The sequence below is a fragment of the Ixodes scapularis genome, unplaced genomic scaffold, assembly GCF_016920785.2.
Source record: "Ixodes scapularis isolate PalLabHiFi unplaced genomic scaffold, ASM1692078v2 PGA_scaffold8__174_contigs__length_109621045, whole genome shotgun sequence".
Lineage (NCBI taxonomy): Eukaryota > Metazoa > Arthropoda > Arachnida > Ixodida > Ixodidae > Ixodes > Ixodes scapularis.
Window position 1 is genome coordinate 89,469,883 of NW_024609883.1, and position 18,767 is coordinate 89,488,649.

General features: G+C 42.7%; 1 protein-coding gene across 1 annotated transcript in view; it reads right to left on the bottom strand.

Annotated features, from left to right (window-relative positions):
• The window catches only part of LOC8042252 (otoferlin), a 124,898-nt gene extending 108,585 nt beyond the window's left edge, over nucleotides 1-16,313 (bottom strand). The window contains exon 1 of the mRNA XM_042287053.1: nucleotides 16,151-16,313. Coding sequence (XP_042142987.1) covers nucleotides 16,151-16,313 — 163 coding nt within the window. The remainder of the gene's footprint in view (nucleotides 1-16,150) is intronic.
• Nucleotides 16,314-18,767: the final 2,454 nt, after the last annotated feature.

Sequence of the window (18,767 nt, forward strand, 5' to 3'; positions counted from 1 at the left end):
ACGATTATAGAGAAATGCGTGCCTTCAGCTTGCAGCATGTTTGGAAATTTAATGATATTTTGAAAGTACACGAGCAAAGTACGAGAGTGTCGACAAAAGTATGCTGATGTTTTTGCTTTAAATATCTGAGAACTAAAAATGAAAGCTGTTGTATATGAAGCTTCGCCTTATTTTCTTCAATGATTGTAGCATGGGCATCACGAAGAAATTACGGTGCGAAAAAATTATGACAAAAAAAACATCAAGCTAACGTGAAATTTTAATTTTATCGGATATTTTATTCCTCCTTACTACAACAAATGCAATAAAAAAGGACTTCAAAATCGTCTGACGTAATTGTCAGCAAAGCGCTAACTAGAAATTATTTTTAATTGTTTTTTATGTACGGTAATTCATATTTTCCTAAATAAGCGCTTTCACACTTTTTTTAATAATTAATTAGATCACAGGCTGTCTATTTATGTGTTTATAGGTGTCCAGCTGGCACCAGACAAATAATTAGTTTGAATCATATTCAATGTCTTCAGAAAAGTAAACTTCAATTTTAAAGAAATTATAATCGAATATTTATAAAATGCATACTTTTCTACTCAGTCCTCCTCCCCCCCCCCCCCCCCCCCCCAAATCGAGACGCCACGAATTTAAAGAGACGAAGTCCCTTAACTTTTGCACCGCATCTTTTTGCCATGCCTATTTTGTCTCCATGTAAGTCCATGAAAAAGGGAGTGTTGCGGGCCATAAACGTTACCTTATAGTTCAAGACTCTACATCAAATGTGCCGTCAATGAATCTTGAGACCAGTGAGTATTTCAAGGGAATAAAATATGCTCCCAAAAAAACATAACAAAAAGTCTTGATGTATTTAATTATCAGCTCAACGCAAATGCCATTCAGAAAAGCAATATTTCTGTCATATTTATTTTAAAGCACCATAAATTTTGCGTCTTCAAATATGACGTTGCACGCATACGCGCCCGTAATTAATTAATATATTATACTTTCGTCATATATTAAATTAACGGCTTTTCGAAATTGTCTTATCAACCCATTAGTTTTTCCCGATAAAATAGAACGGTCAAGCGTAATCCCCTAAATGATTTTGAAACGTAAGGATAAAACACCCACGTTTCTAAAACTTAATTATCACTCTTTGTGACTAAGAGTGCTAATTAAATTCATTAACAGCCGGCCGAACCAAGCCCTATTTAATGTTCGGCACTGCTGTTATTTATTTGATCTTTTTTTTTTTGCTTTTAGCTGGGAAATTTGCAAACTTTTTTATAGTCGTCTGCAGGAACTTTTAACGGCCTCTAAATTGTAAAGTTAAAGAAAATATCACAACTCAGTGTGAACAATATAATAAACAACTACCCTTAATTTGTGTATTCTTCTTACGGAGAGGGTCCAGACAGCTTTGTAAACTTTATCAGCCTTGAGTCACCGAAAGCGATTTGCTGGCGTTTAACATTCAGGTCTCTCTAAGAATTTTAAGTACCTCCAAATTTTTCCTCGCGAAACAGAACAGAATTTCGTTTTGTTCACAGGCTTTGTGCATTTTGTGTTACAAATTTATATAACGTCCTAATTTCCAAAGCAAAACATTTTTTTCACAAAACAGAAAGCTTTGCCGACATAAGCAAACTGCCAAAAGTGCGTTCTTTAGCGGAAGTCAACGCACGTTGTGCAGCTGTTTCCTTTATAAACTTTTTATACATCTACACGAATCTTCCTTTCTTTGGAAAGAATGCTGCAACAAAGCCAGAACACGGCGTACTTGTAGAACATGTTTTTAAAAACTCCTACGCATAGAAGGTGGCGTTGGATGCGTTCTTTTTTTGGCAGCTCCATTTTAATATCAAATTTGAGGGGAAAACACGACTTGGATAATTTTAAGATAACATCACACACGTCCAGGTTCTCAGAAAGGGCATACGTGTAAAAAGTAAAAGAAAATTTATGTTCAATTTTACATTTAGCATTAGGCAGTTGAGCCTCCTTGTCACTTGACATCAAAGCGGCAAAGCGCACCAGCTGAAAAGACGTGACGGGCATCACCAGTATCTGCGTTGGCTGATTCTTCTTTAGCCTAAACAAACCACGATCGCAAAGACGTTAGATTGTGCCATGAACATAACAGAGTTCTTAGAACTAGCTTCCACAGGGACGTTAAACCCGTTTAATTTATCTTGAACTCCTCTTCTTGTTTTCCCCAATGCTAGCAGATTTGATTCGAACAGGATACTACCTTCAAGACGACTTTCGTTCCGATCTGTACCGCAGTGTCTGCCTACCATGAAATGCTTGCAAAGGACCATCTATTTCAATACACGGACCGAGTCAGGCCAACCTCGAAGCCCGAAACCAAGTTTGGCCGGAAAACGCCAACAGCGGCTGCAGGAGAATTAGCGTAACGTTTCGCGCTTCCCGATTTTTTTCTAGGTATTTGCTAGAAGTGCTTCGCTAAATTGATGACTGTGATAGGTTCCTTTGTTAAATGGACAGTCATTCAGTCTCCAAGCTGCCCGTTCTCCCTCTCTACAGCTGGTCAATCCTCCATTCCTACGTAAATGATCCGCTAATCTAGTCTCCCGCGGCGCTTCCAGCCACTGGCTGAGACGTCGCAATTCAGCACCTTAGCCACGGGCCCGAATTTGTCAACTCCCGTATATATTATAACTAGGGCTCCGTATTTTCGGATAAAAGCACGAAAAGCACTCGCCGGTATAATTCCCGTCGCTTAGGATTTGTCCGAAGAACTCCAAATGTTTAGGTTATGGCGGCCAAATAAAAGTTAAAACAACGGTATCTTACAAAACAAATTCACAAGAGCACAGACTCAGTGGCCCTGGGGAAACGCCACTTTAGTTTCCTTTGGCATCTTGTACTACTGACAAAATGGGCTTTGCCTTTTAACTCGGCAAGGTTCGTTCAGTACAAGGGGCACGTTACCTCGAGGTCACGACAGCAGCTGAAACTTCCATATTTCGCAGCGACTAGGTTCAGGAGTTTAGTTATCTTTAAGGATCGACTGTTATTGAGGCAAGACTTCCTTGCAATATTTGTCGTCGGATAGTTCGTGTTAGCGATGGCAAGGGCGCTAATGTCTAATGAAGCTTCAAAAATATTCTTCAAAACTGGCGAGTTAGGAGGAAATTTGTGTATGTAAAAACTTTAGGGGTCAATTCTTTCTATTTTTGTTTTATATTTGAAAACAAATAGAGAACATACTCAAATTAAACTCCAAAATGCAGAAACTCGGGAATCTAACAAATGTCAACTTTGATATACCCCGATTTTCCAGTGAAAGATAAACTCCGAAAAAAAAACCTCCGAATTTTACGAGAAATACAATTCGAAAACACAGAATGCTAATTACAACCCACACACTTCAAGCACAAGCACTTACTAAAAACAGCCAATGGCTATCAAGTCTCAACAAGCCCCAACAAACACTCAGACTTGCCTACACACACACACTTCGCCACTTTTCGTTGGAAGACGAACACGTCAAAGCACGCTTAGGAAAGCAGTCGGAGCCCGTACGTAAATACGAAGCTAAGCGATTGCATAAGCAAGCACATAAGCACACTCATTTACGGGCGCATAGCCTAGAAAAACAGGCCCATGTTTATTCAGATATACACATATTGATGAGCGCTTGAGAAAACGCACGGACAGGCGCGAACACTCGCGCGCCCACGCACGTGCGCCCGATGCCTACGCAAACACTTTCCCATCATCCCAAAATGCTCGCTCTTCCGGTGCCGTGTATAGTTAATTATTCTTCCTCTAGAGAATACCGCCGTGTCACACCCCAGAAGCCGCCAAAGTGCATCCCCTCTTTTGGTTGTCCTCTCCCCAGAAAGATCCTCGTAATTAATGCGAACAGGCGCCCAAACATTCAGGAAAGTATTCCCCAATCCGCCTAGTCTTAGAACCCGCCGCTTGGTCAGCCCTTTCCCCATATGGGATGCTTCGCTGCTCCATCCCTAAATTATCTGTCCCGGCGAGCCATCATTCATTCAGCCTGTTCCTACCCATTTGTTCCCCGGTGTTCCCTAACAGATTGGAGAGACGGCGTGTCAACGTTTTCGTCATCCGCTGCACCGTTTCCTAACGCATTCCACGTTTCGTCCCATTCTCTTTGCATTCTCTCTTTATTACTTCTCCCTAGTTTGTTTGTTTTTTTTTTATGTTGCGTTTTCCCTAAACAGTTTCGTCATTTCTCTTTTTTTTTTTTAATATAAGGTGTAATCTCTAACCCAGATCTCAAACTTTGCCCTAACTTTTGCGCCGTCCAAACATTCCACGACTGCCATCTTCCTTTTAAGTAACTCGCCTATTCTGAAAGTGGAAGCGTCTGCTTTGAGAAGGGACCGTTCTTCATCCAAACACTGTTTATCATCCCTTGTAATTTTCTTGTTTACTTTAGTTTTTTTTTTCCGCTTCTTGATGATTTGAATTTTGTTCTTGCCTATTAAAAAGATTTGCTTATTGCTTCTTGCCTTCGAAGTTTCCACACCAATCCTTCTCCAACTTTCCGGGTGTCATAATTTAATCACTTAACAAATTTTCCCTACAATGTAATTCTCCAGTGTCCCATTTCTCTGTCCCATTTATCGTCTTCTATTTCTGAGTATGTCCAGTTCCCTCTAAACGAGCAGTGACGTAAGTCAGCAACCTTAGGAAGGTTGATTAAAAACAATCACCTTATTTCTTTTTCTTGTACCAAGCCCTTTTCACACACAAAAAAAAAATTCTAACATTCACTCTGACTACAACTCAAAAAAACATGGCACAATCTACCGCCGTCCTTTTATGGCTTACGGGATATCTTTCCTTGTAATAAAGTTGAACGTTTTTTCTTTGCATTTTTTTAAACTAAATTACGTGTTCCACACAATGCGTTGTTCATGTTTATAGCGATTCTTTACGACAAGGTCTTATGTTCCTCCTGCGTGCCCGTGGGGCCAGCGCAATTCTTCAGGTTGATGGCTACTGGCGCTAGTTTTAAGTAGCTATAACGGGAAAAAAGTTAAAATCTTTTTTTTTTCTTTTTTTTCTGTTGAATATTTTAAGCCAATCTGTATTGCGGAAATGGCGCGTGTTTGCGTCTTTTTCGTACGTTGGAGCTTAGGGCAGAGGCAATATGTTGCAAACATTTACTGCCCTCACTGGTGCTAACATTTCTCCTAAAACATCATAAACAGCAGAATAAATTACGCTGTTGTTGATTTTTTTTTTATTCTTTCAATGCTGAAGTTTTCTTGAATATACTTGAAGTTTAAACAATACCCCAGTATATGCTCACATAAAGCTTAGATATACGGTGTGTTTCTGACCGCTTTTCGGGATTCAAAAATATTCGTATAAACAAACCAATACACCGAGTGCATTGAAGGTTTTTAGAGAGATGTCTTTAGGTACTACATTTATCATAATCGCATTTTATTACTGTAACTTTCAGGCGTAAACAAAGACGAAAAAAACCTTGTTTTTTCCCCTACGCACAGAAAGGTAAAGGGTAAAAACCGTCTGTCTGACGCTCCTGCTCACAAATGGTACCACATACGCTCGGATTTTCTGTATCTGCTTTTGGATGTTGATCCTAAAGAGGCTTCCACGTTTTCTTACTTATACTGTGTCATTCGTGATGAGCAGAATCAATCAGATGGTTTTTTACATCATCCTCCCGATGATGATGATGATGATTCAATGAATGCAAAGGTATACATCGGCGTTCATAGCATTATCATCATAACCTTAAAATGCAGGCCGTTCACCCCTGTTGGTGTTAGACTGGTGGCGGCTGAAAAAAACCGTTTGCTCTACTGACGTCTAACTCCAGGTTAACTCCGTTGGTAGAGAGCTCCACTGGAAATGGAGAAGTCCCTGGTTCGGTTTTTCATTTTTTTTTTTTTTTTGTTTGCAAGGAATTGAACAAGTGTAAAAAAGGGTTTGTTATAAGTGACTAGAGCTCTGTCGCTGCCCTACGCACAAGCCGCTTAGGCTTATGTGGAGTATGAATCTCTGTAAAATTGTATGTGGAAAAGATGAAATAAAGATTATTATTATTATTATTATTATTATTATACCAGGACGCAGGCGGATTATTTCGGTTGCGCACCAGTCACCTAGTTGTGTTTGGAGACTTGTGCTTGTACTTTGCCCTCCTTGCTCCCCTTCTCCAGGGTTTATCATGGTTATTCCTCCTTGTGCATAAAAAAAAACATTTTAGGCTTAAATATTTTTTTCTAAGGCCTACACTTATAAAATGCTAGTGTGATTAATGCACCGCCTGAAGAGACCTTTGTAAAATGTTTTATTGAACTCAGATAACTAATTTATTTATACCAGTTTTTGTACTCCTACGTGGCACTCGGAAACACCCTGTATGCTTACCCACAAGAGAAAGTTAGCAATCAAAGAAAAACTCCCTTGTTGTCTTTCTGTTCATCTTTTTGCTTTAAAACTATGTCAACATTTCTGTAGACGCATTCGATCTAGTAGCCCAAATGTCATGTTAGAACAATTTCTTTTTGCGAATTCTATCAAACGATTCTGGCGGGCTAGTTGGTTATACATACTAGATTACAAATAGTGCTATAACAAGGACAGTCGAAGAAGTGTACAGGACAGGCGCTAGATTACAAATAGCACTAAGACCAGGATAGACGATGAATTGGACAGGACAGGCGCAGAATAGCGCCTGTCCAGTTCATTTCTTCGTCTGCCTTTGTTTTTTGCGCTATTTGTAATTTAGTATTCTTTCGCGAAGCTTCACAACTTTCAGTTTTAAACCCCCACCGGTTTTTCAAACTTGTAGTTTTTCTTCGACAGTGAAAAGGTGACATTAGTGGCAGGCACAGGCTTAGTGACTAGGCGGTAAAACTTGTTCTCCGCTGATTACAAGAGTACCGATGGTGCCAAATTAATCCATCTAACATTGACGTTGTGCATAGGCCTCGTTTTCTTGCAAGTGTTGTATCACACCTCTAAAAAGCGGGAAAAAAATGTTAATGTTGGTTCTGTCACTGCCCTTCTCAGTGACTATATTGAAATACGGTATACTAAATAGCATGTAAAAAAATTAAAACCAAAAATTCAAAGGTATTATTTCTTTTTGTTTTAGGGAAAGAGGGTAGTTTAAAATTAAGCAGAGTACTCGTCTGATGCATGTTCGCCTATAAACGCGATAAGCCTTCTAATAAAACTTAACGCGTCCGCTGCTGGGCATCAGCACTGTCTTACTGCGCAATATTGTTAATTAACTCAGTTATCTAAGTGTCGATTAGCCACTCCGGGCCTTACAGTGGACGAACCGGAAATAAGCAGTGACACAACAGGGCTCATGTTCAACTATTTTGATGCCATTATATAGCGAAGTAACGCGAGCTACACATCATCTGTATGGAAAAAAATTAAAAGAAAATACTTTAGGTGTTCTTTTGTTTTTGTGCAAAAACTACGTGAACAATTTCGCTTTTACACTTTACAGTCAACAAAGTCAATTTCAACAAGCTTGTTCAATCTAAATGAGCGCGTGTTTTTGGTTGTTTCTTTTTTATATCACGCAGGGTGCGTCAAAAGAAGAAGCCTTAAAGCGCAAAGTTTACACAAGGCCCAGTCTATACAGAAGTGCAAGCATATAGCTAGAACAGTCACTGAAAACAAGGATCTCCCTCGAGGGAATTAACTCTATGTTGATCGACAAGTACCCTACACACTTCACCGTGTTCCGAGCGCTCGTTTAATATAGCGGCAGTAACAATTATTACACCATTTTGGGTCGATGCCTCCTTAGTACTTTACGTAACTCCATTGTTTGCTCCTAAATCACTCAACGTACGGGTTTATAAAATAAAAGAAAAACTCGGTAAAACTAAAACACATATCCGATATTGTATTAGATGAGTGAACGGAGTCGTGCTGCTAAGGACGTGACATCTTGAACTCGACGTTGAGGAAGGGTCGACAAACCGGAAACAATCGTCTTAACGCAAACACGCCTTTTTTTTCTACGCTTATTACCCGACTGCTCCGGACACATCACATCCAATGAAACTAGTCAAACAAACGCAAACTCTCCGAAAATATTCTAAATATGCACTCTGCAAGCGAATCACACACACTCAAAGAAAGACAAAGCTAGTAGTAAGAACTTATTGCAATAAAAGGAACATTAATAAGGCACTCATACTTGTCAAGTTTTTTTTTATTGTTTTTTTTTAATATTTTATGAATCTCAAACAACACACAAAAAAAATATTACAGCGTTACAATTTGAGTTGCTGTTTTTTTCTTTCCTTTTATTTTCTTGTTCTTTTTTTTTTCTTCATCAATGGGGTAACACTTTTTGAAATTAGACGCCTAAGAAATTCCGGCCGTCACATGCCAATGCATGTGCAAGAGAGTGAGGTGCACATGCCTTCCTCCTTTCTATGTCGCGCGCACGCGGCAGTCCCGGGACGAAGCGCTCACTGGATGCGCCACAGTCTTCATCATGCCTCGGAAGACGAAAGGTCGCATTGAAGAGAAGATGGCTGAACGGTAGCGGCGACGTGCTGAGAACGACCGTATCTCGAAGTGCCAAAGAGACGCCGACGGAGGAGAGAGCGCGAAGTTTGAATAGGGACAGGCGAAGGAGGACGGTCTCCTTTTGCTACGGCGAAAATTGACTCTAAAGAACGAGAAACCGACAAAATGCTACAAGAAGCCGGACGCCATTTTGCAGGGGTTTGCCTTGACCAGCTATTGCTTCAAAGAGCACTTCAACAAGGAACCGTTCGGTGGCGTCTGGGCTTGCCTCTGGCTGATACCCTATAATGGGCCTTGTGCATATTTTCTTTGGACGAGGTATGAACGGCACATGGTACTTCGAAGGTAAAATGTAAAGCGACAAAATAAATTTAAAAAAAACAACAGCATAAAAAGATGATGACATGTGATGCTACCTGCTGTAGAGCTTGTCGAAATTCACTCTGAAGAATATAGCTTCCTCATAAAAGACAAGCCTGTGCTATCACATTTCCGCGTAGACTGCGGCAAAGCCTGCAGAAACAGACACCCTTTTGTCTTCTTTTTTTGGCAAGAAACTTTCCGTTGATCATGTGTTCACGTGATCATGTGTTCCGTGATCATGTGTTCACGTGAGGTCACAACATTGTCCACGAAATGTTTTCAATAGTGTAGGCCATCTGACGCACATATTCAAAATTTAAAAGCAATGTAATTCCTGAACAGTGATATGTGGGACCACCAGAACGCCTCACGCGCGTTCTTCGAAAGATACGTTGACCGCGCAGTCATGGGGAGTCACTCCGCACTACTACGCGTAGAGCTACTCTGAGAGACTCCCGTACACTCGAACGTCATAGTGCGCCGTTTTGTGCTTCCGGTTTGTTTTTGTAAGTTTTCTCGCGGCAAGTACGCAACTCTCAACTTAAAGTGTTTTGAGAAATGTCTTCGCAAAGTAATTTAGTGTGTTTCGAGTGAAAAAAAAATTATTTGTATTGGCGGAGATGTAGGGAAAAAGGGGGGGGGGGGGGGGGGTTGCATGTTTTCAAGAGCGTACCTCTTAGAGACATCCGGTTCAGAGTGACATTCATTGTTTTCTTTATTTCTTATTTTAACACATCGCTTTCCCAGGAGGTAAGAAGCTCAGTAAAGGAACCAGAGATAAATGAACATTGTCATGAACAGGCACTATTGCACGCATTTATCAGGTTGCCGAAAAATTTAATTTTTATTACGCCCGTGTATGACATTCGCCAATCGTCACGCCGCAAAAACACTTAACTCGTTTTCATCTCAAAAATCACTGGTTAAACAAAGGTCCGGCTTTTTGTGGAGCATTACTAATTTTCCCTTTTATATAAAGAATTAATATATGTGTAGGTGCATTTTACATTAGATATATGTCATCTTATCAAGACGAAAACGTTTCAAACACAAAAAGCATCGGCAATTTCCTTCGACAACCAAATCTTGTAACAGCTACTTCGCGTGGTGTATGAACAATGCCCCAAAACTTCCCCTTTTCTTGAGATGAACACGAGTATGGATCTATCAAAATCAGTCCTAAGAACACCCTAGCAACTAGCAGGACAAACAGACGAGACGATCCATCGAAAGCAACAAACAAAACGTCAAACAAAGCGAAACAACAAACTACAACACAAAACATTAAAAAAATCCGAAAAAAAAAAAAGAGATACCTCTAGCGTCAGGAAGACCTCAATGCCAGATAGGTTTGCACGCAACGCGATCGATGTCTTACCTGAAAAACAAAGCTCTCGTGATGACGTTCGAAGCGCCATAACGGACATCTAAAGTGCTCGCTTCTGCTCGATTGTTCTTCCGTTCTCGTTTTGTTTTGTTTAGTTTTTTTTCGGTCAAGTTTCCGATAAATATCGGGAAAAATCGAGGTGCGCGCACCGGTGGCACCGATCTGTCGTCATTTTTCAACACGATAAAGGCAAACCGTGACGACTGCCATCCGTTTTTTCCTCTTTTTTTTTTCACTTTATTTTTCTTCGTTTCGTAGTCTTCTATTTAGTTGTCGGGATGATTTATGGCTTCGAGAGCATCGAAAGCGACGAGGGTCTATTCGACTCTACGTGCTCTTAGCGAGTCCATCGGATGTTCGCGTGAACAACCAACGTAAGAAAAATTAAATTTCATTCTTTATTTTTTTTTTGTTTTGGGGGGGGGGGGGGGGAGGGGAGAGAGTGAGATTTTGTCACGCAATTCCTCAAAAATCAATACACAGAGAGGCAGAGTGTGTTTGCCCTGTCCCGTGAATATAAAGAAAGAAGACAATGAAGTGAGTTGCGAGGACACGAAGAGCAGAACCGCCATGACTAAAGGCTCATTCACACTGCCCCATTTTCTTACGGCAAGAATTACGTTAAGAAATATTATATTGAAGACCCCGGGACCTCTGTGCTTCATATTCAACGAGGATACCAGTTCACGGAGAAAGCATGACACCCGACATTTGAGACACCAATCTTTCGGTGACTTCTGCGTAACGTAACTTAACGTAAGAAGATGGGGCAGTACGAATGAGCCTGAAACCAGGACGCTTTTGTAAGCATTTATGCTCGTCTCGTCCAGTCTCTAAGGTCCGCTCACGGTACACGTCGTGGCGGCAGCGAAGCGATATCATACGGCGGGGCCAACGTCCTCGTCGCATTTTATACAATATTAAAATGAGCAATCTATGCGACAAATACTGCGTTATAAAACTATGCACGATTCTTGGATCCTTCAGGTAAGGGCTAAACCCTTTCCGGACAGACAAATTACATCACCATCGCAAAAGCAGACAAGCGGAGTGTATGCGTGCCCCCATGACGCTGTCGGTTTCAGATCTTTCGGCAAAGTGCGACCACGGCCAACGCTGCAGTCTGACGGAGTCAATCATACAGTGCCAAAAAGTGTATATCGTCACGTCATATAGAGTGCCTTGATACAAACACGCGATTTTGCTTGAGTGGTGACATCTGGTGACATGTCAACATTTTTAGCCCTTTTTTTAATTTTTTTAAGCATGAGATGTTTTATAACGCACAAGAATTCAGTTACTCCGCTTATTTATCGTGAAAATTGATATCAAGTGACGTGACGTCACGAGACAATCTATACACTCCAATTCAGTTTCCCCGCTAAATTTGTAGAGAAAGTGGCGCCACGTGACGTCACTTGACGTTACGTGACCCACACTCCTTGGGGAAGTTGACGGCCCGTGACCTACACATCAACTCAGTTTCCCCGATAAAATTTAGCGGGAAAATTAACGCCTTGTGGCGAAAACATCGCTTCGGTTTCCCAGCTAAATTCAGAGGGAAATTCGAGTTACGGGACCTATTCGCCAATTTTGTTACCCACTAAATTTAGCGGGAAAATTCACGTCGTGTGATCTATAAAAGACTCCATTCCAGTTCACCTGCGAAAGTTAAGGGGGGGGGGGGGGGGGAGGGGGGGGGGGGAAATCGACGTCACGCGACCTATAGGACCATTCAGTTTTGCCGCGAAATTTAGCGGGAAAACTTACCTCACGTGACACGCCAATTCTCAATAATACATTTCATGCAGGATATAAAACTTTTAAGAAAATCGCTCCTTTTTTTTTTTGTCTTTTGAAGTTTCTGAATACCGGTGTGACTCAGCTCGAGCGCGCAGCCTTGGGTAATGTTTAGGTGCCATTTTACCGCACAAGACCCACACCGAGTGCGCGAGCGCGTCACGAGCTGGCCCTCTCAGTGCAACAAAGGGTGTCTTCACCCCGAGCCAGATAGATGTGTAGGCACCCTACTCACGGCGCTTGTCATTTTTGTGAGTTTACAATACACCAGCACAGTGTTTACAAAGAAGCCCGCTTTGCCCACACCAGGTCTGGGCACTGCTCCTGCGCAGAAATCGAATTCGGGAGGAGTGAGGCGTCTGCGCATGCCCAGTACCAACAGCAGCGCCACCGCAGTGGAGTGACGCCAGTGAATTGAGTGGCTCTATATAACCGACTAAATCAATCACAAATAAATAATTGGGGTTGTTTGGATATTTATACAGCGTGCAGTTGCATGGTCAGCCATTTCAAAGTTGCGACGAGTCACTTCCTGTAGATGAGAAATTTAGCCAGTGCAGTACAACCGCTAGCCTGGGGTCTTTAACGTGCACCACGCAGTAGTGATACACGACCGCACGCCGGTACGATGCTCATCCAGATCGAAACCGGCCTGGGTGGGGTTTGAAACCAAGATCCCAGGGTTCTGCAGCGCGAGCTTTCGCTCCACGTGCTCCCAGCAGGTGTGCGCTAACCCACTCAGCTACCGATCCTCCTAAATCAATCACGCCCAGCGAATGTACCGCAAAACCGCGTTTTTCTTTTTTTCTTTTTTTCTAATGCGTGATTTGTTTAGCCGGGAAGACCAAACGCATAACGACAACGAGCATCGCGACGATACACCGTTGACGCTATCTGCTTGATGGGCTTCATCAGATGGTGACGTTAGCTCCGGTCGGACTCAACGTGAAACTAAGTAGAGAGTTCCCAGACGGTCCCTCAAGACCCTCCAGGGTATCCCGTCGATTGACAAAGGTAATTCGATGGCCAGACTGACAAAACGGCTTTCAACGGCGCGCCTAAAAGAAGCGATCCAGACGGTGGTGTTCAGACCTCCTGCCATCGCCTGAATGGATAGCATGTTCTCACGATTACGAAACAAATATTAAGTTCTCTACCAAGACTAGGGCGCCGATAGAGGGCCAACGACTCTGAGAAGGTGGTAAGGATAACTGACGGATACTTTTATGTTCGCTGTCGGCGTCCCCCGAACGGGGAGCTTGAGCGCGTGCTCACAGAAGGATCGAGTTTAGGTTGGCGAATAAGGCAACGTGTCTCTCTGCTTTTACACATCATCACCCTCGTAAATCCCGAAGCATATACTCGACACCTCCTTGATAGCGAGGTTCTTGTGCTGGGTTTTCTACGACACCTGCGGGAAGAGAGCGCGGAGCACGTATTGGATACGAGTGCTGCTCCAGTGTTGGGCAGGGACTCGGGCCCAATCAGCGAGAACACGAGCCCCGGCCGATCGCTGACGAAGCACTCGGGTCCAGTCTCTGTCGCCCGCTGACATTCAATAGGTGACGTAGCAAGCCCAGCACCATGGCCTCAGTGAGCCCCAACCAGCAGGTGCCTAGGCGATTCCGTACGTGTCGTCGACGTAAAGAGACTTCAGCGTTTACTTTCAAACGAAGTAAACCCTTCAGATTGTATATTTACGTCCTAACGATAGACCCTTTTGGTGCTCACAAACATGAACTGCCGCGTGCGTCCCCAAGCGAATTCCGGTCGCTCAGTCTTTGCAAGCCTGTTGAGCTGACGTATGGCACCGTTGCTAGAAAGCATAAATGGCACACGGAACACAAAGTTGGAAATTTAACGAGGGCCTTCGGCTGTACAGTTTCACGCCTTGGAGAAGGCAAGCTGCTTTGCAAGATTATTCGAAAACGTTTTAACAGATCTCGTGCTTCTTCGTTTTTTTTTTTTGGCGTTTATCTGGAGAATTGGTAGTTAAACATTTCATCGACATTTCAAGCACGAGTGTAAGGTAAACTTGGTTCCTTCTTTTTATGAACCAGAAGTTCTCTGGGACGTCCAAGACGGGAGCACAGCCTTGTGGCGTTTGCCATAAAAAGGGTATGTAATCCTTTCCTTGTCAATTACCCTACCATATTGTTATCCTAAGTTAGCAACGTCCGACCGGTTCAAGATACTTCATTTGTTTGTTTCGTGGTAGTGGTGATAATCAATTTACTTAGTGCTAAATTACCCAAGCATCAAGGAGAATGCTGGGGAGGTAGGTCTACGCGCCGCACGCGCTCGCTTTCCTAGTATAAAATGTTCCAAATAAATTACCAGAACGAAAGATTGACGAACGCGCGTGCAAGATGCCATTTGTTTTGGGATTTTGCTTTGTAACAGCACCTGCTGCCGATGCCAGAATGTACAGTGCATGTAACTACACTTGGGTAATCTAGGAAAAGGTATATTTATGTATACCACGAGAGGAGATATAAAAGGGACCAATAGATCGAACTCACAAAGGGTTCCACGGTTCCACGCATCTGTGAACCCGCCGTTACTGTAATTCACAAGAGGCACGTGCACGAGACAGCTCACGCCGTGTCGCGCTCTTCTTGCGCCTACCCGCAAAGAAGTTGTCGCGCGTGCAGATAGACTATAGGTGCGAATGGGTTGGGCCTTTAAATAGCTCGTATAGAAAATTGCAAGCAAGGCCAGTAGCCGCTGCCATTTTTTTTGCTCGCGCGGAGAAGCCCGTGCAATTCGAAGCTTGTCACGCCTATGTTCAAGCGCAAGCTGCACGTGCTTGCCCTCACGGGGCAACGGCCGGGCGCCATGCTTGCAATTGTCTATACGCAAAAAGCCCCAATTTCGGAAGTACTTCATACATCTACCCATGACTTTTTTTTTAACTATTGAATAATTTCAGTATCCGTTTAAAAATAAAAGAACGTTAAGTCTGCCGTTCCAGATAAATTAATATCGTAAATTCTTAAGACAAGGCCGGAGTGCTTCGTACCGGTATAAAATATTGCGACTTTGTCCTTTGTTAGTTTTTTTTATGATTAAGCCGAGACCTCCGGGAGCAATAATGCGATGTTCCTTAATCACGCTCGAGACGAAAGCGCGTAGTGTCCGAAGTGAAAAAAAAAACGCAAAACAAGCGAAGCTAGAAAATGTTTACTTACTAATATATTACCAAATGGGCTTTGCCGCAGTTTAGATTTTTTTTGTTTTTTTTTTCGCTGGAATAAACTGGCCACGTAATTGTAAGCTCAATTAATTATCTGCGCCTCCCCAAATTAAAATTGCAGCCTAATCTCAGCCTTGTTTCTGCCTCATCATTCTATAGCGGGTAAGATTAACAATGCAATATTGAAGAGAAGATTACAGGCGTTGTGTTCAATTACGAACTCGCAAACATGCTTCCCCGTAAAGTGACGTGAAAACAAAATAAAATCAAGCAAAATCTTTAAACTGAATTTGTTTTCACTGAACCAGAATCGGTCTAAATACGTCAAAATATTCGCGCTCATTTTCACGTTAAGGGCTTTCGCGTCTGTAGTGTGCAGTGCCATAGTGTGACGTGAATCATCAGAAGCTTCTGTGAAGCTTCTTCATAAGTATTGAGCTATTGTCACTCGGCAGGTCACTCGCTAATGATTCGACGTTATCCAACTCCTTATTCTTGAAACTCATTAAAAGGGCTTAATTATAATTGTCTCGACATATAAATGTTCTAATCAATCATTATCGTCGTTATCGTCAGCTGCCAGTAGCACTAGCAACCCGCAAACAATGACGCGTGCCATCAAAAAAAAAATTTACTGTCCCTCTTCTTCTAGACTCATACCAGTTCCTAATAGAAGGCACATCTCTGCAAACTTTAAATTAAAACGATGCACCGTCCCGGTGTTTTCGTAGTGCAAAGAATCGTACGTTGGCATCCTGTCAGCCACACCATAGGCCTCGGCTGAAGCACTCTTCAGCAGCCTGGAGACTTGAGGACACGAATCCGGAGTGAACGCCGAAGACGTCTTCCTCCGGACTGCCATTGACCACTGTCGTTGGACGAGTCAACGTCGCTGCAGAAAAGCTCTTGCAGGAAAGCGTACTTGCTGAGGAACTGGTCCCAGACCATGGTCCATCCAGTGATGATGAACAAAAGGAGCAGACAATAGACGCCCGCCAGGACAAGCCCGAAGGACAGGGCTTCCAGCATAGCTGGACCTCTCTGACCAACCGCTGCCTGTCCAACGTCTTCGCCTTCCTTTTTTTTTTTTTCTTCTTCTTCTTCGCCTTGCAGGATAATGCTAACAGTAATATACGAGTCTTCTGCGAAAGGACGTGGCTGCGTGTTGTCTTTCACTCGCACCTGAGCCCGTGCAAAAAAGGCGCCGAACAAAGCTACCCGCTCGTGCAGTAGCTTTGACATTGATTTAAAACGTATTTATTTAAAGGGAAGCTGAGAAGGTAATGAATATAAAAACTAGTAGTTTGAAGGAAATTCTAGCGTTTTTTTTTTGTTGTTTTTTTTTTTTTTTTTTTTTTTTGTGAATTTGAATAGCGCGAGTATTTGACACGCAGCTGTCAATAGACGCGAGAAAACCCGAAAAGCCAACCGCTGGGTCTGACGTAATACCGAGAGGTTTTAGAAGCTTTGCGCGTGCCGCTCGTGAGGGAACGGGTTCATCGCTTTTGACTGCTCGGGTTTGCGGAAAGCGCGGAAATGTTGAGATCTCTGTATCAATGCATCATGATCCCCTCCTCGCACCGAACGCGACGGCAAAGAGGGGCTTCAGCGCTATTTCGGAAGGGCTGTTGAGGCCCCCCCTGCTTGGAGCATAAATCTGAAATATAATTTTGATATAACATAGGGGCGATCTATGTATTTTTGTTTCTCGAATGCAGAACCGCTTTAGTTTCCCATTATTAAAATGTTCTTCTGCCTATGGCTTCTTTGTGCCAAGGAAAGAGGATTGAGATTCTTATCATGATGTCATCGACGTTTTTTGAAAGAAAAACCGATTGAAAAGAACGCTTTAATTCCTGAAATCGCACCGCGACAAGAGTTTCTCATGATCAGTGGTGTTGTGTGGAAACATAATTTGCTCATTCTAGTCCCGGAAGTAATGGACCTCTTTCAAAATAGATGCGATCCTATAGTAAGTTACAGCTCAAGAAGGTAAGGCGAGGGAAAGAATGGCTGTGGAGGGAAAAGCAGACAGAACGCTGGAGAGGAGAGGGGGGAACCTCCTCTTCTTTCCAGAGTTCCGTCTGCTTCTTCCTCCCCGGCCTTCTTTTCCCTCGCCCTACTATCTTGAGTTGCCACAGAGTATACAGGCGTAGTGTTACGTAAAACATTTTGGGAACCCCTTGGTTACTAAGTTTCGGTTTCGAGTTGCCAACTTCTCTTCACGTCATCCCGTCACGACCAAGTACGGGGCTTGCAATTTCGAATATTTAACTTTCCTTAAATTTATGATATAGTAAGCCTTGCCTACCAATAGAAATAGCATGCTGGGTAAGATTTTTCTTGGGCCCCCGATGTGCCAACATATATGTGCAGGTAAACAAAGGGCTACGATGGCAGATAGAAAAAAGAAGCATACTGGGTTCCATCGTCTCCTGGATGCCCTATGCTTCTTAAATTATCTGTGAGTAAGGTCCTTCTTCAACCTGGAATGGTAGCCAGGACGCAAGAAGGTCATGGGACGCGGCCGGCCATGGTCCTACTCATCGCTAAGCCTAGCCGGGTTCTTACGGCCGCTAGAGGTTCGTGTTTCAACGGGCGCTCTCCCGAAGATGAATGGGTGCAATGCAAGCGAGCGCTGACCTTATCTTCATGGCAGTACTAAGATGCACTACTTCGTGAATGAGGCAATCGAAGCGGAAATTATGCCGCTGCCCTTGATGGCTCAATAGGTCTTCGATGAATGGATGGATGGATAGTAATGGCTATATCCTTTTTAACGGACGGCAGCTTGCGCCACCTAGCCTAACATTTCTTCATCCCTTCATTTTTTTTTTGAATTTGTATAAATGTTGTTCTAACTCAACCCTCCCCCCCCCCCTTTTTAAAGTGTTCCCATTGGTTATTTTTATTTGTATTTTCACCCCTCCCTACATCTTTTTCACTAATCTTCCAATATCCTCTTAATTACAGCAATTCTGTCCCTGTAATGTAACGCGCGCAGTGTTGCGTGCAGGTAATTTTGGAACCAGTCTAAAGGTCATTGCACAACCTCTTTAACAACGTCGCACAAAAATGTTGACGCCGAGCAGAATAATGGCTGTTTCCAGCGCATTTCTTTGATACACGTATCAATAAATTTGTGAAAGTGTAATAAAACGTAGCTTTGGATTATACCCGTGCAATTGACTGCGTCTTGGCGAATATTAAAGACGCTATAAGTTATTATAATGAATAAACTCTTATTCACCCATCTTCAGCGAACTCTTTGTGTCTTCTGTGGATTCTTCTTTGCGCGTCTTGAATCAGATATCTTCTTATTTGAGGCCTTCTTGTACAGCGTTTCTGTTTTGCTAGTTTCCCTTTTACGCCGACCAAATAAGAAGGAAAACAATAACACAAAAACAAAAACAAACAATTGCTTGCCAACTGGAAGGAAGAAAGTGCAATCAAGCTCGCCGTCTTGACGAAGACTCTTTTCAA